This window comes from Protopterus annectens, chromosome 11.part0 (assembly GCF_019279795.1).
Source record: "Protopterus annectens isolate FY-2018-M chromosome 11.part0, PAN1.0, whole genome shotgun sequence".
NCBI classification, from domain to species: Eukaryota; Metazoa; Chordata; order Ceratodontiformes; family Protopteridae; genus Protopterus; species Protopterus annectens.
In genome coordinates, this window is record NC_056745.1 from 1,568,799,260 (window position 1) to 1,568,823,457 (window position 24,198).

Below are 24,198 nucleotides of genomic sequence, written 5' to 3' on the forward strand. Positions count from 1 at the left end.
TCCCCAAGTCTCAAATAACCCACTAAACAAGTATAGTGGGTCCAAAACAACAGTGAGAGAAACTTTCCTGTGTGAAAGTTTTTCAATTCCTGTATGTCTTGTTAATCACTATATATTAAAAAGCTGAAAAAAATCTGAAAATGGTAGTACAAGTAGCAAACTTAAAAACATCTTAAAACAAAAAATAAAAGCTTATTTTGAATTTAACAGAATTATCAACTCTAGTAGGTATTCAGAAGCAATCCAAGCAAGGTAGACAGTCTGTTTCCAGTCGAAAATCCTTTAACCACACACAGAAGTAATCCAAACAAAATAAAAAATATACAGAATGATGGTTTCATCCCAAATGTTCTGACTATATACCTGTTTATCAGGTATGGGAGTGGTTTATTTTATTGTAAAACAAAGTGTAATGGTATATATGTTTAATTTAAATCCCTTCCCCCATCCTTATCAGTGTGATATTAGAGCAGGTACTGCCCCAATTACTAAATATCCTAATAATTTAAACCTTATGCACTTTAAATAAAATGAATGATGGGGTATTCAACACAACCTGTGAATTCATCAAAGACATAACACATGGCTGGAAATATTTCAACATTAGACCATATGGCAATCAAAAAATATATATATTTTGGCATGCAGAAAAAATACATTGTCCAAAACAATCTATTTCCATAAATTATTGTTACAGATCACGTTTGTCTCTCTAGACTTCTTCGGGTCTGTGTAAAAGAACCCTAAAAATATACATCTACAAAAACCTTACTAAAACTAACCAAAACAGGATCATAAGATCATAGCAAGTTACTAGGCTACTGGCCTTGAGGCCCTTATAAGCCTAGCCAATAAATTAGCCCATGTTCCCAGAAATCAGCACCGGATGCCCCTGTCCAGCAGGGACACAGATGGAATCCCAGGGTGTATTTTCTATTTCCATCAGTCATCCAGGAGGGATACTGAAGTACTCTGCTTGACATGGAGAGGGGAGTCTATTCCACAGATAGGGGGAGTCTCTGGAAAACAAATCTGTACTGCCATTGAGTCTTATCGATGGCGCAGACCAAGTTGAAGTTTTGCATACGGGTCACGCAAACGGAGTTTGACTTGCAGATATGCAGCAGTTTCACCAAGGTGGGTCAGAGATTGCTCTGTATGCCAGACATAGATCATCTCGGAGGAGTCTGTATGAGACTGAGTAGATGGACAGAGCTTTTAGCCTATCAGTGTAGGATAGATTTTTGAAGCCCTGGATTCTCCTGGTTAGGAACCTCTGTGATCTTTCCAATTGCTGCATGTGCTTCACGAGGTACATGCCAAAATGGGTGTTAAACTCTATGATGGGCCTGATAAAGGAGGAATGCAGGGAAGTTATGACTTCCTTGTTCCTGGAAGAAACACCCTTAACTAATGAGGTGAGTCATGTAAAAAGTTGTCTGTACAGTGGAGGCAACATGGTGGTCAAAAGTTAGATTGCTATCAACTTGGGTGCCCAGGTCCCTCACAACTGCTTTTGTGCTTAGGATACTGTTATTAATGTGATAACTTGTGGAGACGTCACTCTCCCCAAAAGGGATGATGCATTTTTTGGCATTTATTTTGTGGCTGTGTTTCTGACACTAGTCATTTGTCTGGGTGAGACCTGCTTGTAGTAGGTCTACATCACTAGGGGAGTTGATGAAAGCGTCCAGCTTGCAGTCATCTGTAAATCTGGTCAGCCATAGACCTCTGGCTTTGGCTTGCACCTCAAAGTATATCCCAAACAGCAGGGGCCCCATGACCGATCTCAGGGGTATGCCGCTCGTTACAGGTCTACTACTTCAGGTAGTTCCCCTATTTTGACTGAGCGAGTTCCATCAGTGAGCCAGTTGGCTACTTTTCTGGTCACATAGAGATTTATGCCAAGCTGGGATAGTTCATCTATTACGCCTGAGTGGGGAACAGTGTCGAAGGCCTTGGCCAAGTCAAGGTAGGCTGCATGCACCATCTTGCCCCCATCCATGGCTTTGGTGACTGACTCAAAGTAGTCTACTAAATTTAACAGGCATGATCTCACCTTGACAAAACCAAACTGTGTGGGATCAAGCATTTGGAGGTTGCCGATGTCCTTGTTAATATGGTACATAATTCATTCCACAGCCTTGCAAATCAGGCTAGTAAGGCTGATGGGTCTATAATTTCTTGGATAGGTGGATGCTCCATCTTTGTGCAGACAGATGATCGTGGCCATCCTCCACTCAGCTGGGATGAAACTGGCACTCGGGCTTAGATTAAATAGGGCGCCTAATGGCGCTGCGAGTTCCTGCCCGAATTGATGCAGGATGCAGCCTAGGATGTTATCGGGTCCCATGGAAGCTGTGTTTTTAGCCTTTGAGAGGGGGGTAGTGACTTGTTCCCTAGAGATAAGGAGTGGAGGGCAGGTGCTGGGGATATCCTGGGTTACTGATGGGGGGACAGAGAGGTGAAGCTTTCAAAGAACCTGTGTGCCAGTAGGTTGGCTATATCCACACCATTTGTGTATGTGTGTCCTTGACCATCAGTCCTGAGAAGATATGGATGTTTCCCCTTAGATGGTGGACATATGTGAAGAAGGCCTTAAGATTGTCTTTAGCAGATGTGGCCAATTTGGACCATTTTGGAGGACTTCATAAATATCCTTATTTGCCTGTTTAGGCCAAGGGCAGACTGCTTCCAATTTGAAACCTGTTCCTTCTTGGTCCTGGACAGTGATTTTTATCCTTTTGTTGTAGAGTTTATTTATAGCCAGTGTCCACCAAACAAGTTTACTCTTCCTTGAGAAGGAGAATTTTGTCAGGTACTGCTGAATCCATGCATTTATATAAGTGGTTGTATAGTACTTTGGTGTAGGTTTGGACATTAGTGACGATTCCTACTACTGAGGAAGGGCTGTGAAGCTGCTTAAACCTTCCCTCAGGAGGTTCTAGTCAGCTTTGGAGAAGTTTTTTTGTTTAACCTTAGCTTGGGGGGGCAGGGGAGAAGATGACTTCAAAGGTGACCGCTTTGTGGTCTGATCTTACCAGGGATGATGACACTGTGGGGTCTTTACCAGGAGCCTGAAGTCCAAGGGAGACAGATGCAGGCCATCTCTGGCAAAACATCGTGGGTCTGTCAATCATGTCTTCCCAGGCCGACAGGTACTGAAATCCTTTAGAATGACACCAGACACTAAGACAATCATTAAAGTCCATCATTTTTTGTTTGTACTGAGGCATCATTCTGGGTGACAGTGGAATGCTGCTTAAGGCTAGTGACATACCTGCTTGCAGCACATATTTGGTGAGCTCGATCATGTCTCTCTTCATATAGTCCAGAGAGGTACGTCTCAAGTCATTCACACCAGCATGTACTATGACAGAGTCACAGCAGTACTTGTTGAGGGACCTGAGTGAATGGGTGATGTGGCAGATTCCAGCACCTGACAAACAACTTACAGTGACTTTCGCCTTATCCAGCGTGGTGAAGGGCACATCTGTGCACCTCACAACTGGATTTCCTATAAGTAATATATTGGGTTTATGGTTAAGCCTTAATGGTTGTGAGACACAGGTGTGTGGACTGTGTGGTGTGGTAAGCTGTGGAGTTAACATGTGTTTTTGTCTCTGAAGCCTCTTTTGTTTAGGTATGTTTTTGTCATGAATCTCCACATGTGGGTGTGGGTGTGTGTTGTGTTGGTGTTGTTTGAGGTGTGGTGTTTGCGCAGACAACCTTCGCACTTGTGAGGGAGAGCGCACAGACTCCAGGTTTTTAATGTAATTGCATCTCTCACAAATCGTGTTCCTAGGTGGTAGTAAGAGAGGGTTGTCTGTGTACATGAGACAGTTGCTACAATATCTTGCGACACTGACTTCTTGCGTCCTGTCTGTGAGCCAGTTGGCAGTTCAGTCAGTTATCTAAGGATTTATGCCCAACTCAGAGAGCTTGTCACCAATGCCTGAGTGGGGTATTGTATAAAATGCCTTAGCCAGGTCAAGATATGCAGTATGCATCATTTTGCCCTTGTCCATTGCCTTGGTGAGCCTCTCAAAGAAGCCTACCAGGTTAAGTGGGCATGACCTTCCCTTTTCTGGAGGAGCTTGAAGAAAGGAGCACTAGAAGAAGGCTGGATTAGATCAAACTGCCCCATAACCATTAGTTGGACAAAATGGACTAGATGAAATGGGATACTAAAGCATCTATACTAAATACAGTTTTCTTTCCAATGGAGTTGTAATAAAGTTATTGGCAATATTTCTGCTGTTCTATAGAGCAAAAATAGGACTATGGTTGCTTATGGAATCAAGCATAATGCCAACATGGGTCACTCCATCAGGAGTGGAAGTAAGGAACCTGTCAAGGATTTTTTTTTTTTTTTACATGATTTGTCAACTCATGTTACCATTTCCATGAGAGGATTTAGACCAAACAAGCTTGAAGATGACCAATACTTAGGGATCATCAACAATGAAGTCTAAAAGCAGACGTTTCTCATTAGTTATGGCAATTAAACCATGACAGACAGTACTCAGCAGAAAACTTTTAGGCTTTCAGGAAGCATATTTTACACATGCAGATTTAATATGGTAACTACAGTAACGGAGTTCCATTAAATGATGTAGAAATGAGAATGGTTTTCACTCTGCTGATATTAAGTGGAAGACGTAAATGTAGACTGCAATTATTTTTTTGGAATACGCTAATCCTATGGCACCTGCACTTCTACAGGTGTGGCCTTTGTCAACATCATAAACAGAAGGGATGATGTCAGTGTCTTCGATAAATAATTTTAGCCATGCCCATCAGACTGCTATAATGCCAAGAGAAGACAGGGCAATCCAGCTATGAAGATTACAACTATTATTACAAATGGTAGAGTAGTTATACTGCATAACGTTAGGCCTGAGGAAGGCTTCCAGTAAGGGAGGCTTGGACTGTGAAGAATAACATTTCTGGAAGCAGGCTTTGAATTAGCATGAACATCACTACATTTTATTAAAGACATCTGGACAGATGCATAAGTAAGAGTGGCTTTTGTATATGGTGAGCACTATTTTAATTTTTGGTGTACTGGTGCTAGTGATGCTGAATGATATTTCTAAGTTTCTTAACATAGATAAAGGAAGACATAATCATCAGTGGCTTCAGAACCTTATTCAAGTTCATGATTCGCCTTAATAACCCTGATTTTCTTAATGCAATCTTTAATATGAGGAATTTTAGACCTGTTGTATGACTAAAGAATCAAGAAACTACATGCCTTACTGAAACAGTTAGCTCACTCAGATTCACTTGCGTGTAAAGAAAAGAATACACATGTTCATATCACTAAATGGCTTTCCATGGATGCAATGGGACAAAGGTAATTCTACTGACAGTGCATTAAAATGGGCTGTTAGAATGGTCTGGGTTTTTCATACATCCTGAAGCAAATGTCAAATATTTGTGAACTTCTACCATAGCGATGATATCCTTTCCCCTTACTCCCCCCTTTGTATCAAATACTTTAAAATTAATGAAAAGTGAAACTGAATTAGACTTGCACCAGTTGCTGTTGATCATTCCCCCTTTACCTTTTTTGTTCGTTTATACAGTTATAATGGCAGCACCATAACTTTACTGAGAGTATCTTTTTTATCCTCGCCTGTTGTAGAATACTGTTTATGAATAAAGTTATTTGGCTTAAAAACTGCTAAAGGGATGAGCAATTAGGGCAGCAATTTGCACCCTTGGAATTGCTCATGCTGCTCTCTGTTTTCTAGTGGAGACTGGAGGTCACTAACAAGCACACCCAATGACAGAAAAAGCTCAAAAAACACTGCATGTCAAATTCCCACAAAAAGGGGGGGGGGGGGGTTGACCAAACTTCTGCTTTGATGACATTATGGATACTAAAGGAAAATACAAACACAGTATTTTTAACATAATTCTTCATAGAAAAAAATGTATGCTATAAAAAAGAAAAACCTGACAGTCAAAATGGGAACACCCTTCTTCATGCAACCTCAGAAGCCCCCAACAAAGATGGAAAATAAAATGTGGCAACTGATAATGAAACTAGAAAGTTCCCACACATATAAAAATATGACCAGCTAAGAAGTTCAAAAGCAGCATTAAAGCATATCACACACACAAACAATAAAAGGGACTTTTAAAATTAAATGTTGCAGCATGTACTTGTGAAAGACCAGATTTAAATAAGAATCACTGTACCTGTCCATAAATTCGATTCGGTTTTTTACCTCGACAGTTAAGCATAGACCACCGCTTGTAGTTCACATTACAGACATGGATATCATTTCCATTGTTTTCTCCAAATGGGATACCAGTCCCCCCAAATACAAGGAGATTGTTACCATGTAGTACAACTGAAAAACAGAAAGAAGGGGCCCCTTAATTAAGATAAAATGCTTTTGTGTTTTTGCAATTTTTTAAATTACATTTTTAAATATGTACCAAAGAAAAAAGTAACTGATCCACCAAGTTGCTGAAATACGCAAGCAAAACGTACATTAGTTAAAGAATAAAGGAACCAGACTACACAATTTGCAGAGCATTTTAAAAAGAAAGCAGTGCATTCCTTAAGTACAATAATTGCATACAACATGCAAATCAAGGTCTGACTTGAGGTAGGTCCATGAGAATTTGAAGACTTTAGCAAAAGATAAATCAGTAATTTTAAACAATGAACAAACAACTTTGACACTTCCTGGTGTAAAAAGAAACTTTACACAATACACTAAAGTTTTTAGCACAGCACAATAAGTCTCATTTGATACTCCACGAAGAATACAACAGACATTTACTTTATCTGCAGAATACTTCATTTTCTATGTTGCCTCATCTTTCAGTCATTCACAGCATGTGTAATACATTACATAATTAAAACAGTTTAATAAGCTTTTCAAATGTACCATTATGGACTTCAACACTAGATCTATAAAACAGCACTGCACAGTTAATAACAAATGGGTTTGCGTTGGCTTTTATTACATTCAAGTCTTACACATTTTCCCAACTGTATCTGTGCATTTTTAGTGCAATACTGTCATTCCATTCCTGAGGTAACAATGATGCCAGTTTTCCAACAGCAAATTAACATTTCCCGATGGCTTTAATCACCACCAAAAATACCTCTTGGAGGTTAGGCAAAAGTAGAGAATACAAAATGAACTGCTAACCTTTAGGACACTGCTGACTGCAACCACCAGACAGAAAGGTATCCAAAAGTCTGAAATCAGACACAGAGCAAACAAGGATGAGTTATGATCTTTCTTCTCTCCACAGAGCCTTTTCAGCCACAACCTTGTTGACATAGGCCAGGTTAAACACAGCATATAAACAAATGGCCAGTTTAGACTACCAGCATGCTTCTGGAGGTGGAAGGAAATGAGTACCCAAAGAAATACCACACAAACACAGGGAGAAATGAAAGCTATTTCCTTACAATAAAGTTAGATCCACATAGAAACAAGTTCAATCTTCTCTAATAATAAGACTTTGACACAGACAAAGTCACTTTGGCAAGGTTACTAACTTTCCAAGATTTCAACTCCCCCCCCCCTTACCCATAATCCTTACTGCATCTCTGCCTCTTCAAGAGCAAATCTGAACCTGCTTGGAGCCCATTTAATGGCACGTCAAGCTTACTTTTCAATCATACATCTACAAACCCTGTGCCAGGCCAGTGGAAGGTGGGCAGGAATGTAGAGGAGGATGTGGCACAAGATGATTACTTTTATATCTGATGTGGTTTGATTCATTCTAAGGACTGAGTCCCGAGCAACCAACCCAGTGTTCTAGGAAATAATACCATGCCCTACTGTAGCCCCAGATGCACTCGGGTCATGGAGGAAATGTCCAGCTTAATGTTCATCTGCCCAGAGAAGCTCAAGGAGCAGATGTGCACATATGATCAAAACTCACGTTGCAAAAAAAGGCGAGAGAGAGAGGACTACTCCTCTTTTATAGTGCGTCTTTGGCTCCCCAGGTAAACACTTCACAGTCTGAAAGCCATCTACACAGTGTAGCTTTAGGCACTTTAGTTCCCAGTTTCAAAGCTGTGCAAGATACTAACAACTGTTGGCTTTTCCTAAATTCTTTAGTTCAATGAAAGCAGAACTGTAATTGTACATGCACAGCCAGGCAATGCAGGAGGTATTCAGCATGATTAGAATTATTTGGAAAGTACACCAGAATATTAGTTCACATTAGATTTGGTAGCCACCCTTGGTGTAAAAGGAAGACTGGTGTGCAGTACTTTTCTAACTTTGTACAAATAAGGTATGGAGACTACTTGCAAACTTCAGTTGTGTGACAGAGATAACAGTCACAAGAAAATTAGCTTTCCAAGACAGGAATTTCAGTTCACAGGAATTTCAGTTCAGCCATCAAAGTAGGCTTGTCTTAAGTAAAAATTAAAAAAGGTGTTTAAAAAAAAAGGTTTCATGGGTAGGACTGTCTGTCACTGCTGAAGTCTGAGAAGAAAGACACCCCTCAGAAAAGTTTTGCGCACTTTTAAGGATGTTAAAGAAGAATTTTTATCACCAAAATGGAATTTCAACATTACTGCTAAATAACAGTAATGAAGAAACACTGCTGTCTCAAAAATATTGGCCTGAAAAGTCCAAAACCATAGAGACTGGAGACACTTTTTCCAGTGCACATACCACAAAAAGCAGGTCAATTTGTCTTCATATTAGATTTCCTGGTGTTGTGCTTCTCAGTAGATATTAGAATACTGGCTACCCTACAATAGGTAATAAGGGTCCTTGGCTATCAACAGAAGTGGAACTAACAGATAAACTATAGGACCTGGAGGTCTAGGTAAAGCTTGCCACACAGTTGAAGAAAATTTTTGGAGGGTTTCAACCTGAGCACTTTTTTCAAGAGATGAGGCCAAAGCAGGGAAAACTTTACTTGTCGAGGATAAAACAGAGCTGTGATAAAAATGACTCTGGCTTTCTTCATTCACACTTTCTGCAGAAATGTTAGAAACAAAGGAAATTTTATTTAACTTTCTTTGACCAGGTTAGCCATGCAGGCTATATCCCATTTTCAAAGAAAACCCATGAGACAGTAATACAAAAACAACAAAAGCAAACAGTAGTGTATAAATAATTATGCAGTTACAGTAATCTATACAACAGAAAAACAAAACAGCAAGCAAACAGTACATAAGTACTGAATCTCAGAGATAAGATGGAATGAACAAATAACTTCAAAAATGTGGACTGTTTTAACAAATAAGCTTAGCTTGCTAAGGTCCAAGATGGGCCATAGGTCCCCTGTTTCTCTGGCAACAAAAAGAACCTTGAATAGATCCTGGATCCTAGTTGGTCTGATGGGATCTTTTGTTTTACCATTTGATAGCTGCTTTTGGATTTCTAATGCTGCTTCCCTCTGCTGACGGGGTGGAATTTCTGGGAGGTGCCTCTGTTTCAAATCTGGAAAGGTGTGGAATGGGACATAGTAACCTCTGGAAATGACTCTCAACACCCAGGCACCAGAGGTGATGGCCTTCCAAGTTTGCAAGTGAAAATTCAAGCACCCCCTGACTGCTTGCCTGCAGAGCAGCAACAGTCACGCTATTTAATAGAAGCACTGATAGGGTCTCGCTGAGAAAGCATCTCTGAAACCCTGGAACTATAGAGGGGACAAAGAAGGAAGAGGGGAGCCTGAGCCAGGGTTTGTCAAGGTTAGATGGGCGGCTTGCTGGGGTGGTACCCTTAAATCCAAGAACCTGAGAGAAGCTCCTGTACCAGCCTCCAACCTGGTTGGATCAGACATAGAGACTGGGGCTGAGCTATCCAAAGCAGAGGCAGGTCCAAAAATCTTTGGGTCAAATCCAATGCTCACCCCTCTATCCTGATGGCATGACTCCAGTGGGCACTCCTGTCCAAAGATACTGAAAGTCTAGTACATCAAGGAACGAGTCAGAGCCAACAGCAACTAGGCTGTTGGCACTGACTAGCAGGCAGAATGGGCACTTGTTGGAAACAAAGGCACCACTGCTGGAAAGGTGGCCATTCAGTGTGCTAGACACAAATAGAATCAGGGCTCTCAACCTCTGCGGGGCATAATTCCTAGGTCCATTTGAGCCTTCATAAAGGTTCCCAGGAGCTGATCTATGATCCACACCTTTGACGCTCTTGAAAGATCTAGCAAACCTAGATGAAGCCAAGGAATTAGGCTTACTAGACTTTGGCAGTTGCAAAGAAAACTCCTAGATCCAAAAGAGTGAGATTTGGATATGATGGGGAGAGAGCCCTGGTGAAAATTTAGGTTCATGTGTTATACCCCTAAAGGGAGACTGGATCCAACCTGAAGATGGAATCACTGAAAAAAAAAATGGGACTTTACAGATAACCAACTGGGTTGGATTCAAGTCCTTCTCCAATAAGGTGGAAAGCTGGAGCAAGAGGCACCAGTTCCAACTGTTCTGAAACATCCACGATCAAAAGCCTTAAAACCTTCAGATCAGGTTGGCCCTCTAAGGGTGAAACTAAAAATAATTTCCTCTCTTTTTCTTTTAACTTCAGCTTCTCTCTCTTCATGCATTATCTTCTCCTTCTCGTCTCCTCTCAGTCTCTCTTCCTTTCTCTTTTCTACTGTCTTTACAGGGTAAGAAACTGCAGGTGCACAAGCAGAAGCTGCTGCAGTAGTCATTAACATACCCTTAAGAACTAATATGGCCTGGTCACCAGCCAAAGCCCGTGACTGGAATGCCGAACAGACCTGGCGATCAACAGAAAGATTCTTGGAGCCAAGGAAACAGACACACTTACGTATATACTGTGTGTGTGTGTGGGGGGGGGGGGGGCAGTTTATACCCACACAATTATGAAATCCTGAAGTATCAATATCTACGGCAGGAAAATAGGTACCATCAATTGCCACAATAATCACACGTACCTCAAGAAAATACAAAACATCATCTCAGCAACTATTGTAATTAAGTAATGAATCAAGATAACAGTCTATTTTTTGTTTTTTTAATATACAAGGTCTCAGAAAAAAGAGGGAGGAAAAAATGGACCACTAAAAGGGCAAAGCTCAAAGTACTTATTAAAACAGAAGTGGAGACTAAAGGGGAGGCAAAGTAATAAGGAGAGGAAGATAAAAAGTACAGTTGTGTACCTGCCATAAATGTAGATGTTAGAGTGTATTCACTGTTGCAGTCATTACACTTGGGTTATCCTGCTGGCAGGCTACCCGCAATCGGCCCGAATTACAAAGTCCTGGTCCGGCGTCAGTTGCTGTCACCTCTTCCCTGACGTCAGTGCGCCAGGGGTATACAAGATGCAGCAGACGCCATTTTCTTCAGTTTTTCTTGCCTCAGATGTCAGGTGCCCCCAAAAGGGTAGGCTAAAAAACATTGCTTATAAAGAGCATGCACGAAAATAAATAATACCTTCATCTACAAGCAAATACACCACATAGGTTGTACAGAATAGAAAAGTACAGATATGTCCCAGCAAGAAAGGGGGATGGTGGGTGGATAACCTGGACTGCAACAATGAATACACTCGAACATCTACATTTATGGTAGGTACACAACTGTACTATGTTCATCGTGTTTCACTGTTGCAGTCATTACACTTGGGTTGAATCCCAAAGCTGAGGTTGGGCGGCTAGGTCTAAATAAAATTAGGAGTGGCTATGAGGCCCAGCAGAACTGCAGTGGCAAAGCCTGCTCTGGATTTAGAGTAAAGAGGTAAGTGGTAGTGCTTGGTTTAAGTGTGCACTGAACTTCAAGTTGCAACCTCCAAAATGTCCTTGGTTGGTACCCCTCTGAGAAAGGCTGCTGATGTGGCTGCTGCCCTGGTCAAATGTGGCCTAATGCCCTTAGGCACTGATTTGCATGCTGTGCATAGCAGAAACGAATGCAGTGTCCTATCCATTTTGAAATAGTCTGCTTTGAGATAGCCTTTCCTTGTGATCCTGCAGCATATGCTACTAAAAGTTGCTCAGTCTTTCTGAACGTCTTAGTTTTGTCCAAGTAGAAGCGTAGCTACCTGTGTATGTCCAAAGAATGCAGAAGTCTCTCCCCTTTATTCTGGGGATTTGGATAAAAAGTAGGCAAATAAATGGTTTGATTAAGAGCCATACTGGATACTACCTTTGGCATAAATGTTGGGTTTGTCCTTAGAGAAACCTTGTCCGGATGGAAAATGATAAGAGGTTCCACTGCCATTAATGCCTGGAGCTCTGATACTCTTTTTGCTGAAGTTATTGCTAGGAGCACAGCTGTTTTCCATAAGAACTTTATCTCAACTGTATTGGCTGGCTCAAAAGGAGGCAGTGTGAGCTTTTCCAAGAGAAAATTGAGATCCCATGCAGGTATTGGTGCTCTCCTTGGAGGTCTTGTGTTTTGGCCCCTCTGATGTACTGCTTTAGCAGTGGATGTGAGAAAATAGGTAGTTCCGTACTGTAATGAGCTGAAATGAGAGAGGCATGGATCTTAACTGATGAGAAGGAAAAGCCTTTGTCCAGCATCTCAGTTGGGTATTGTAAAATCTGAGGGATATTTGGAACAAGCGGTTCAATTCCTTGTGCCTGATTCCAAGCACATAATCTCTTCCATTTTTCTGCATAAGATTTTCTGGTGCTAGGCCTCCTGGCTTCCAAAGTGACATCCATAACTGCTTTAGAGAGAGATGTGTTCTGAGTGGTTATAGTATTCGCCATGCAGTCAAATTTAAGGTTCTGAGTTGGCTGTGCAGGATCTGATTGTTTTGTTGGGTCGGAATTTGAGGTAAAGTCCAGGCTGGGCCTTGAGACAAGCTCTTTAGGATTGGGTACCAGTGCTGGCATGACCAGTCTGGGGCAATCAGAATCATTTTTGGCTTCTCTTGTCTGACCTTTAGGAGTACCTTGGGGAGGAGAGGCAGTGGTGGAAAGGCATAAAGTGTCAGGGTTTTTCAGCTGAATGATACAGCATCCCACTTTCCATGCTTGTGTGTGATAAGTCCTTGTGCAGAATCTCTGTAGTTGACAGTTGTGAGGGGAGGCAAACAGATCTACGTCTGGACATCCCCATTTCCTTATCATCATGCTGAAGACTTGTGGATCTAGTTTCCACTCGTGAGGCTCCATGAGGTTTCTGCTTAGTTCGTCTGCCAGAGTATTTGACTTTCCTGGCAGGAACTGTGCTTGCAGATGCACTTAATAGTTCAATGCTGTGTTCCACAAGTTCATGGCTTGCCTGCAGAGGGGGTAGGAATGTGTGCCCCCTTGCTTGTTTATGTACCACATGACTGTAGTATTGTCCGTCTTTAGCAATAGTTGTCCTGGATGCAGTAGATCCTTGAAGGCTGTCAGGGCATTCTGTACAGCTAGCATCTCTTTTTGATTGATATGAAGATGCATTTGACTTGCAGGCCACAAGCCCTGAATACATTTTCCTGCCATGTGTGCCCCCCAGGCATAATCCAATGCATCTGTTGTTAGTGTCTGCCTGGCTGCGGGTAAAGTGAATGGCTGTCCCTTGTTGTGGTGACAGGCCAGTGCCCACCATGGAAACTCCTGTTGCAGGCAGGGAATGAGAGTAATTAGAAGTTATGTACTCACCATAACGTTCCATCTGAGTAGGTGACTTCATTCGGATGCAACCTGTGGGTATCGGATCCGATCTCGGATCCGAGCCGGCAATTCAAAAGCTTAGGCTCCGAGCTCCTAGCTCCTCCCTCTTACCCATAACCCCTTACCAAGCCCTGACTGACCTCAGATTGAGTTTGCCTCAAATACTGACCACAGTATACTAAAACAGCATAAATACTCGCTCTATAAAGGTCAGGGGGATGGTTGCATCCGAATGAAGTCACCTACTCAGATGGAACGTTATGGTGAGTACATAACTTCTAAATCTGAAGTAGGCAGACTTCATTCGTCTGCAACCTGTGGGACAGAGTCCCTAGCTACCTGAATCTTGGGCGTCATGGAAGGATGTTCGAGCACCGCTGAGCCAAAGGATGCTCTTCCTCTAGAAACAACATCCACCTTGTAATGAGAAATAAAAGTATGAGGCGAGGCCCAAGTAGCTGCCGCAGATATCATCCAACGAAACACGGACTTAAAGGCGGCTGACGTAGAAACTGCCCTAGTAGAATGAGCCGTAACCCTCTGAGGAGCAGGTCTGCCTGAAGTGTCATATGCCTGCAAAATGCAATTAGCAATCCATTTAGATAGAGTGACTTTAGACACTGCTTTACCCAGAGCAAATTTAGCAAAGGAGACGAACAGCTGATCTGATTTCCTGTGGCCAGCTGTCCTGTTAATATAAACGTAATTGTCTATGAACATCCAATGAATGCAATTTGTATTCCCCTTTGTTTGAATACTTGGGAAAAAAGACAGGCAAATTGATTGACTGGTTAATATTGGATTCAGAAGAGACCTTGGAAGAAAAGATGGATTGGTCCTGAGGCACACCCTATCAGGGAAGAAAGAAAGATAAGGCGGTTTGACACAAAGAGCCTGAAGCTCAGACACCCTTCTGGCTGAAGTGATAGCTACCAGAAAGACAGTCTTCCAGGAAAGGAATTTTAAATCAGCAGTAGCTGCAGGCTCGAAGGGAGGAGCAGTAAGGGCCTGCAGGACTAAAGACAAGTCCCAAAGGCGGTACAACCTCCTTGACTGGAGGCCTTAACAAAAAACTCCCTTGAGAAAGGATTTGCATAATTTCGCTGTCATAAGGGGAGCTGTGTCCTGTCCAATGTGATAATGCGAGATAGCCAATTGTACCTTAATCGTGGAAGAACTGGCCCCTTGATGAAAGAGGTCAGTTAGAAAATCTAGCACCGCAGAGATAGGTGCTGAAAAAGGATCCACAGTTCTCTGTCCTGCCCATATAGAGAACCTCTTCCATTTACTCCGATAAACCTGTCTGGTGGAAGGTTTATGAGCAGCCACCAAAATAGCTTTGACGGTGAAGAGATACCGGAGTCCTAATTAAGGTTGGAATTGGAGCAGCCAAGCTGTCAACTTCAGGGTTCGCAGATTGGGAACTGGCATTCCCAGAGGGTGAGAGATGAGATCCAATTGGATCCAGAATCCATGGTGGATTGATTTTGTGAGACCATACGAAGGGGAACCAAGGTTGTCGAGGCCAGAATGGGGCAATGAGAATCATTCTGCTCCCCAAACTGTTGGCTTTCTGCAGAAACCTCTGCATCAGAGGAAGTGGAGGGTAGGCATAAAGGAGACCGGGAGGCCAAGCATGCACCAGAGCATCCTCGGAACTCCCTGGTGGGGAAGCAGAGCGAAGAAATTGTCGCATTTGGCGTTTGAGGAGAAGCAAAAGATCGCAACAGGGTTGCCCCAAATGGCAAAAATCTTCTTCGCTACTTGAAGATTGAGGGACCACTCGTGTGGAGAAAGGATGGTGCGACTGAGCTTGTCCGCAAGGATGTTGGACTTTCCCGGAATATGCGTTGCTATCAGAAAGCGTTTGGTGGAAATTGCCCATTCCCAGACTCTCATGGCCTCTCGACAAAGGGGGTAAGACCTGGTTCCTCCCTGCTTGTTGATATACCAGACTACGGACATATTGTCTGCCTGAATCGCAATAGTCCCTGTAGGAAGAACGTGGTGAAGTGCTTGCAACGCTAGGAGCACCGCCCTCATTTCCAGGACATTTATATGCAATGACGTCTCTGTGGGATTCCACGTGCCTTGCACAACCTTTCCGCAGAATGCCCCCACCCGAGGCAAGAAGCGTCCGTGGTCACTGTGGCTCGGGAAATGCAGCAAAGGGTCTTCCTGCTAGGGGCTCCGGAGAAAGAAGCCACCACAGAAGGGAGTCCTTGCACTCTGCTGACCGCATCGGAGCGTTTAGAGGCGAACAAAGAGGAGACCACTGAACTTGAAGGGTCCATTGAAGAACCCGCATGCGTGCGGCATGAATTAGAAGCGGGATAGCTGCCGCCATAGAACCTAGGGCCCTCAGGACCGAAGCTGCAGTTGGTGAAGGTTGAAGGATTGCTGTCACATGACACCTCAGGCTGACGATACGGTCTGGGGTGAGAAAGGCTCGCATTGATCTGGTGTCTAGTCTTCCTCCTATGAAATCTATAATTTGAGTTGGATTCAGAAAAGATTTCTCCCAGTTGATCGTGATGCCCAGCCTTGGTGCTAGTTGAATGAAGTAATCCCTGGCTGAGCACAGAAGATGCCTTGATGATGCAGTCAGGAGCCAGTCGTCCAGGTACGGAAAGACCTGTAATCCCTGGAGCCTCAGGTGGGCCGCTACCACCACTAACACCTTGGTAAACACCCTGGGGGCTGAGGTGAGACCAAAGGGGAGGACCCTGAACTGATAATGACTGGCTCCCAGCGGCGAAGAAACCTCCTGGATGTCTGTCCATCCGAATGTGGTAGTACGCATCCTTGAGGTCTATGGAACACATCCAGTCGTTCTCCCTCAAAGGGGAGTATAGATTGCAGGGTGACCATCCGGAACTTTGCTTGGTTACTGACAGGTTCAACAGGGAAAGGTCTAAAATTGGTCTTAAGTCCCCGTCTTCTTTGGCACCAAAAGAACCTGGAGTAAAACCCTAATCCGGCTTGATCTGGGGGATGCGCTGGATGGCTCTTTTTCTAGCAGCTGCTCGATTTGAGCTGCCGCCTCCTGGTCGGGTGGAACATCTGGGAGGCTGCAGATTTGGGGATCTTGATTAGGGGTATTGAATATCCTCTGGATATGAGTCAAGCACCCAACTGTCTGTTGTTATGGACTCCCAAGAAGTCAGGTGCATCGAAACCACCCCGACTGCCTCCAGAGACGGACAGCCGGGCAACCCTTCAGGGCTGCTGCGTGGGTCTCTCAGAGAAGGGTTCTCTGGACCCAAAATTGCCAGGAGCCCCTGCCTCTGGCACGGCGACCTCCCCGTCCTCCTCTGCCATGGAAGGACTGGTTATCTGGAGCAGGTTGGGACTGCTGCGACTTCCGGAACCACATCTTCTTCTGTCCCTTTTGGTTCTTAGAGAAGGACCTCTGGGGAGCTGAGAAGCGGACTCCGGCGGCAGACAGCGTCTTCCCGTCCTTTTAAGCTCTGGACTAATGTCTCGCGAACAGTCTTGCCAAACAAGGCAGAACCATCGAAAGGGCATTCGAAGGTCGCCTTGAAGGGCTCAGCAAAATCACAATGGCGGAGCCAGGCCTGTCGCCTCATGACAAGGCCTGCTCGCTGGCTCTAGCGGCTCCCTCAGTAGCATGAGACAGCAGCCGCATAGATGTATTGGATACAGATCTGAGAGTGGCCATTGGTGGAGTAAACCTGTTTATCCTCACCGAGATGGACTCGGGAGATGCAGCGTACTCTTTAATCAGATCTCGCTGCATCCTAATGACATGTGCCATGTAGTTCAGCGCTCTCAAGGAGAAGGTCGCTGAACTAAACACTCGCTTCCCAATTCGATCCATCGAGCGGGACTCCTTGCCCGGAGGATGGACGGAGGGACTCTCCTGGGCCAATTCCTCTTGTGGCTGCAGCCATCATCATGGCATCTACTGGGGACCCTTACTCCAGTGGAGTGCGGTCTGATGGAGGAGAAAGAATGCGGTCCGGGCGCTTAGGGATAGGCTCAATGGTGTCCGGATCCTTCCACGCCCTGATAGATATAAGATCTACCAGGGGTCAGCAGGAGGGACACCCAAGAGGTAGAAGGCCGCCTCGAATGCCTCCAAGAACACAGACTCGTCGAAGAAGCCTTGGGGCAGACCACCCCTGATCCTTAACATCTCCATGATGTCTCCAAATGAGACGTCCTCAGGGGTGACCTAGGGAGCCTTCCCTTCATCCAAGTCCGTGTCTTCAGTGACGGACTCAGGGGAGTCCATGTGCCTCCTCTTGCACTTGCGCTTCGAGGTACTTCATCGGGGCTGTCCGAGGAGTACTCTTCAGCAGATGGATGTTCCAAGGGAACCACTTGGGACATCGAGGCGGGCTGTCCCTGGGACCGGCTGGTGGGGCCTGGCCCAACTGCAATGGAGTGCGGGATGGAGCCGTGGCAGGGACCGGGGTCCGGATGTCCTCGACAGTGCCCTTTCCATAACGTTGAAAGCCGAGGGAGCCAGCTTCTCTAAGCCCGAGCCGACCCCACTCGGATCCGGCGTGCGGATCGAGTCGGAGCAAACCGTCGGATCCGAGAGACCAGTGTGCTCCGACCTGGGCGGGCGAAGACACACCAGCTCCCTCGGATCCGAGGCTCGCCCTCGGCTCGAGGTCGGGTCCGGTACCAAGCACTCAAGGGATGGGGCGGATCCGAGGTGCTCCGACTATCGGATCCGACCCACCCCGGATCCAAATCTGCACGGCGCCGAAAGCTCCGAACCCGTGGTATGGGTGGAGAAGGAGCTAAGGGGCGAAAAAGGGGTCAAGCCCCTCCCGGTAGGGGCTAGAGCACTCCCATTTGCATTTGGGCCTGGATGAATTTCCTCATCATCCGGTCCATATCAGCTTCTCATAGAAAGGTCGATCTAGAGGAGGCCACCGGCGGACCTAGAGAGCCGTCTCGGTGACCTCCTGGAAGGGCTAGCCTCCTCCTCCTCGGGTCCAGGAGAAAACCGAGGGGAGTGGAGCCGAGGAGGAGGAAAGCTAGAAGGCACAGGGAAGCCAGCTTAGATGGAGGAGCCGAGCTGGAAGCCGGCTCTCCTCTTGTGGTGCTTCTCCTGTGCCTCTCCTTCTGTCTCTCCCTAGAAGAATCCTTCCCCTCCGGCAACTTTAAGGGAGGTTGAGTCCCAGCGGAGGGAGAACTCACAGCAACAAGTTGCTGACTGGAGGGCAGAGGCGAAGCAGTATCTGGGGGTAAAAGACCCGCCAGCACCAACCGACCTCCGTTCCCTTAAAGCCGGGTTGAACCCTGCACAAATGGTACAACCAGAAGACAGGTGTTCAACCCCAAGCATTCTTGCCGAGTGGCCATCTGCTGGGGACAGCTTATGGCCACACTTCGGTACATTTCGAAAGACAGCCTTAGGGGCTTCAGACATTACACCTAAGGCCTAAACACACACACACACAAACAAACTACGAAAACCCAAGAAAAATTAACTAAAGAGGGAGGAAAGCCTTAACCACACACAACTCTTACTATATTTATAACAAAAAAAGAGAATTTGAAAAATTTTCCTGTCAGAAAACTACACTTATCTCAAAACCACGCCAGGAGCTCTAGAATTCCGTTGCTTCTTGAAAAGTGGCAAACGAAATCTGAGGTCAGTCAGGGCTTGGCAAGGGGTTATGGGTAAGAGGGAGGAGCTAGGAGCTCGGAGCCTAAGCTTTTGAATTGCCGGCTCGGATCCGAGATCGGATCCGATACCCACAGGTTGCAGACGAATGAAGTCTGCCTACTTCAGATTAATTGTTTCCAGGCTGTGGCAATGTTGAGTCCAAACACACTTTAGATGCCATTGTAGCTTCCTCGTATGCAGTCTTGCATATGGAATTAGCAGAATGCAGGATGCCATGAAGCCCAAAGCCTGCAGAAATTTTCTTGCAGGTAACTGGGTCTTTGTTGCCATCATTTGGAAGTAATGAGTCAGTTGCCTTTATTTGTCTGGTGTGAGATAAGCCATCTGGGCAGTTGTATTTAAGCTTGCACCCAGGAATATTATCTCTTGAGAGGGCACTAGCTTTGATTTCTTTTCGTTTACTATGTACCCTAGGCAAATTAGTAATCTTTTTACAAATGCCAGATGCTTTAATAGAATGTCCTTGCTTTCTGCTTGAATAAGGCAGTCATCCAAGCAGGGATATATTTGAATTCCTTTTTGTCTGCAAAATGCAATTACTGGTGCCAGGCATGTGAAGACCCTGGACGCAGTAGATAAGCCAAAGGGCAGTGCAGAGAATTGGTAGTGCATTGAGGCAGCTATGAATCTGAGGTATCTTCTGCAAGATTGTCTGATTGAGACATGCAGGTATGCCTCTTTGAGGTCCAAAGTTACGAGCCAAGCCTTCTTGCCCAGCATGGGCAGAAGTTGCTGTAGTGTCAACATTTTGACTTTTGGAACTTCCAGAAAAGTATTTAGAATAGACAGGTCCAGTATTGGTGTCCAAGCTTTGTCCTTTCTAGGTACCAAGAAAAGTCTTGAGTAAAATCCTTGCCCCTGCTCTTGCTATGGTACTCTCTGAATAGCCCTCATGTCCATGAGATGAAATTTGCTTTTGTCCCTCTGCCCATTGATTGTGTGGCAGGTCTGGCATATCTTTTGTCTTTAGCAGGGTGTGAAAGTGGAACCTGTAAGCCCTGAGAAACAATATTCAGTACCCATTTGTCCTGGGTAATCATGTGCCAGTTTTGTGAGAAAACTGCTAGCTTTCCCCCTGAGGGTGCTGCCAAAAGGTAAGTGCTTGGCATTCGGAGTGGGAAGTCATTGGGACTGTTTCCTATAAGGTTGTGATTTGTCTTCCCCGCTTTTGGAGGCAGGAGCACCCCATTGTTTAGGCCTGTATGAGCCTTGGGCCCGAGATCTGCCTCTAGGCTGTCTGTATCTGCCTCTTTGTGGTCTGTCTGATACTGGAAAGGACCAATTCTTAGAAGGCCAGTTCCTGCTAAATCTGGGTGGCTGAACCTGTAAGAAATCCTTGACTGCCTGCATTGATTTAGCTTTATCCTCCATTTTCTTTAACACCTCTTCTGCCTTAACACCAAACAAAATATCATGCTGTAATGGAGCATCCAATAATTTTACTTTAACATTATCAGGCAGACTCTGTTCCTTTAACCAAGCATGCCTTCAAATGACAGAGCCTGTAACTGTGGCCCTGCAAGAACCCTCTAGTGAATCAAAACCACATTGCAAAGTATGTTTTCCCACTTGTTCAGCTGCATGCAATAAATCCTGCATTTCCTTGTTTTCAGGACATTCAGAGTTTGTCAGCATTTTCTGTTTTAGCAGAGACATTAGGTATTGCTGATATTTAAGCATGTGAAACTGGCAGTTTAAAGCCCTTACAGCTAAAGTAGCAGAGGTGTAAACTTTTTTCCCCCTATCTGTCCAGAGCTCTAGAATCCTTATCAGAGGGAACAGGGTATTTTACAGTGGAAGCCTTGACCCCTTTGGGATCCTGCGATATAGTTTCTGGGTCAGCAGTAGGGTTTTTATAAAGAAATTTATGTGAATCTGGAACCCTGTAATACCTATCTGGCTTAACTGGTGCATTGGGTAAAGAATCAGGAGACAGACTGGACTCAGAAAATACATCTACAATGTCTAGCACAGGAGGGATAGCAAGAGGTCTGTGTTGAGGCAATAAAAAAACAAATCTCTGAGCCTTTTCTTGGATTATGAATAATCTTGGCTGTCAGAGTGGAAATGCTCCCTCATGGTGTGCAGGTTTTCCCCAAAAGAATAGTCCTCTGGAGGAGAGGCTGAAGGGATAGATTCTTCAGCATCAGAGTCCTCATAGGGAGGAATAGAATATCCCCCTGTTCTGAAGAGGAATCAAAAGAAATAGAAACCTGATCAGAGGAATCATAGTCAGTATCTTGCATAGGCCTTTTAACAGGAAGGGGATGGGAACCCCTGATCAAAGTAATTAGGTCCTCGGCCATTTTAAGCATCTGTTTCTTAGGCATGGATGACTGTCCAGGAGAATGCTGTACTTGTTTCTTTGTCTTTAAAGGTGTTTTAGACTTTGTCTTGGCTGCTGTAGTGGTCTTGATAGAAAGCTGTGTAGGTCTGAAAACACCCTCAGAAGCCGATGCCTGCTCAGCGGCTCCGGACCCATCTGAGGGAGTAGTTTCCGTAGGCCCAATACCTTGAGTTTCCAGAGGCCTAGTTGTCTCCACGTGGGAGTGGGAAGCGGCCTGTGGCTCTGAGGTAGCAGGTGTCAGGGGCTGCGAAAGCGCCTCCCTGACAACCAGCGAACCAGCAACTGGCCTAGAAGAGGCTTCGTCGGTTTTGGACCTCGGATGCCTGTCCTTTACTTTTTCCTTGCGCTTTTTATGAATTCCTGTTGTCGGCTGTTCCGACGGCATTATATAGTTAAACCTTCAGCCAAAGTAATGGAAAGCAAAATCGTACCGATGCTTAACAGTGCATTGGTTAAATCTAGCACAAAACCGACAACTAGCAATGTCGTGGTCAGGGCCTAGGCAAGGAATACAGTAAGAATGAAAATCCTTGAGGTATTTGCTTCCCACCACAAGAAATACAATTGTTAACTTTTACTGACATCGGTCTGGAGAAAGAAAAAGTTTCCCCAATGGGGTACTTAGCTTTATTGAAGACTTCTGATCTGAAATTCAAAATTAAAAATCTCAGGAGTCTGCCAACTGGCACTTGCGAACTGCTTTTGCTTCAGGCACCGCGCGGCAAGAAAGACTGAAGAAAATGGCGTTAGCTGCATCTTATATACCCCTGGCGCACTGACATCAGGGAAGTGGCGACAGCAACAGACACCGGACCAGGACTTTGGAATACGGCATATCTGCGGGTAGCCTGCCAGCAGGATAACCCAAGTGTAATGACTGCAACAGTGAAACACTATGAACATTGGAATTGAATTTGAAGCAAGATAATCAGTTATCTCACAAAGCCTCATCGAGCAAATCTGTCACAGTAAGCAGTAAACAAGATCTGTGGAGCTTTAGGCAAGCAGGACATCATGAGAGACGAGGTAGAGCTTTGGATATTGAAGATTCTAAGGTAGCTGCCCATCAGATCCGAATACCCAAAGGCTGAGACGGACTGAAAATACATCAGATGCAATCCTGTGGTGTCTTATGCTGACTTTTTGGAGTTAAAAGATTCTGTTCGCACCCTTACCATATTGGTACAGCAACTGCTGCCTAGACCTTCTACTGTTGATAATAATGCGAGTCAGGCGGAGAATGTTAGTTCATTGCAGAACTTTGATAATAAGAAGTTATGTACCTACCATAACGTTCCATGTTAGTTGTCTTCTCTCGCCTTCTTTCTTGCTTGATGGGTTCGGAGCCGATCCTCGGCTCCGACTCGGCACTTGCTAAGCTCGAGAGTCACTTTTACCAGCTCGAGGCAGCCCCATATCCAATGATGCAAGGCGGTAAGTACCCAGATCTCGTTTGATGACAAAGGGCAATAGCACCAAGCATAAAAACACTTCCAAAAGGAAGAAGAAAACTTACAGGATGGAAGAAGGACCAGGTCTGAATGGTCTTCAGCATAATTATTTCTTATAGAAAGGTCTGTCCAGGCCTGGGGAAGGAGGGAGGGTCGCAAGAAAGAAGGCGAGAGAAGACAACTAACATGGAACGTTATGGTAGGTACATAACTTCTTAATGTTAAGTTGTCAATCTCGCCTTCATTCTGCTTGATGGGACAGCGTCCCTAGCACCTCTATCCTGGGTGGCTCAATGGAACAGACTCTTGAGGACTGTAGAGCCAAAACTGGCTCTGTCCCTGGAGGCCAAGTCCAATTTGTAGTGGGAAACAAAGGTATGAGGAGTGGCCCAAGTGGCGCTGCACAAATAGTGTCTAAAGGAAGTCTAGCTTGAAAGGCTGTAGAAGTAGCTAAGCTCCTAGTTGAATGTGCTTTAGGTTTTGAGCACAGCTGTTTTCCCCTGAGCAGATAAATTTCAGAGATGACCGAAGAAAGCCATCTAGACAAGGTTACTTTAGAAACAGGAAGGCCTTTCTTATTATCTGCATAGGAAACAAAAAGTTGATCAGATTTCCTAATTTTTTTTGTTCTGTCCAAATAATATCTGAGTTGACGGTGGACATCAAGATAATGTAGTTTTTGTTCGGCTCTGTCTGAATAGTTTGGGAAAAATACAGGAGATCAATGGATTGATTCAAATTGGTCTTTGAGGCGACCTTAGGCAAAAGGTCGGATTAGTTCTCAATGATACTCTGTCCTTGTGAAAAACCAAATAGGGGGGTCGAACTGATAGAGCCTGAAGTTCAGACACCCTCCTGGCCGATGTAATAGCCACTAGGAATAAAGTTTTCCAAGAAAGAAATTTCAGGGAACAAGAAACAGCTGGCTCGAAGGGGAAGAATCAAGGATGTCAGCACTAAATTTAGATCCCACTGAGGAGGAGGATTCCTGATCGGAGGCTTTAGCAGGAAAATTCCTTTCAAGAAGGCCCTGCAGAGCCTATGGGACATAATATTGTGATCTGCGATCCCGACATGAAAGTTCGAGATAGCAGCCAATTGAACTCTGACTGTGGAAGAAGAGGAGCCTGCATGAAAAATCTCTGCTA

General features: G+C 44.7%; 1 protein-coding gene across 1 annotated transcript in view; it reads right to left on the reverse strand.

Moving 5' to 3' along the window:
- KLHDC10 (kelch domain containing 10) overlaps positions 1–24,198 on the reverse strand; it is a 1,235,840-nt gene that overhangs the window by 983,831 nt on the left and 227,811 nt on the right. Inside the window, exon 3 of the mRNA XM_044088850.1 lies at positions 6,211–6,365. Within this exon, the coding sequence (XP_043944785.1) occupies positions 6,211–6,365 (155 nt within the window). The remainder of the gene's footprint in view (positions 1–6,210; positions 6,366–24,198) is intronic.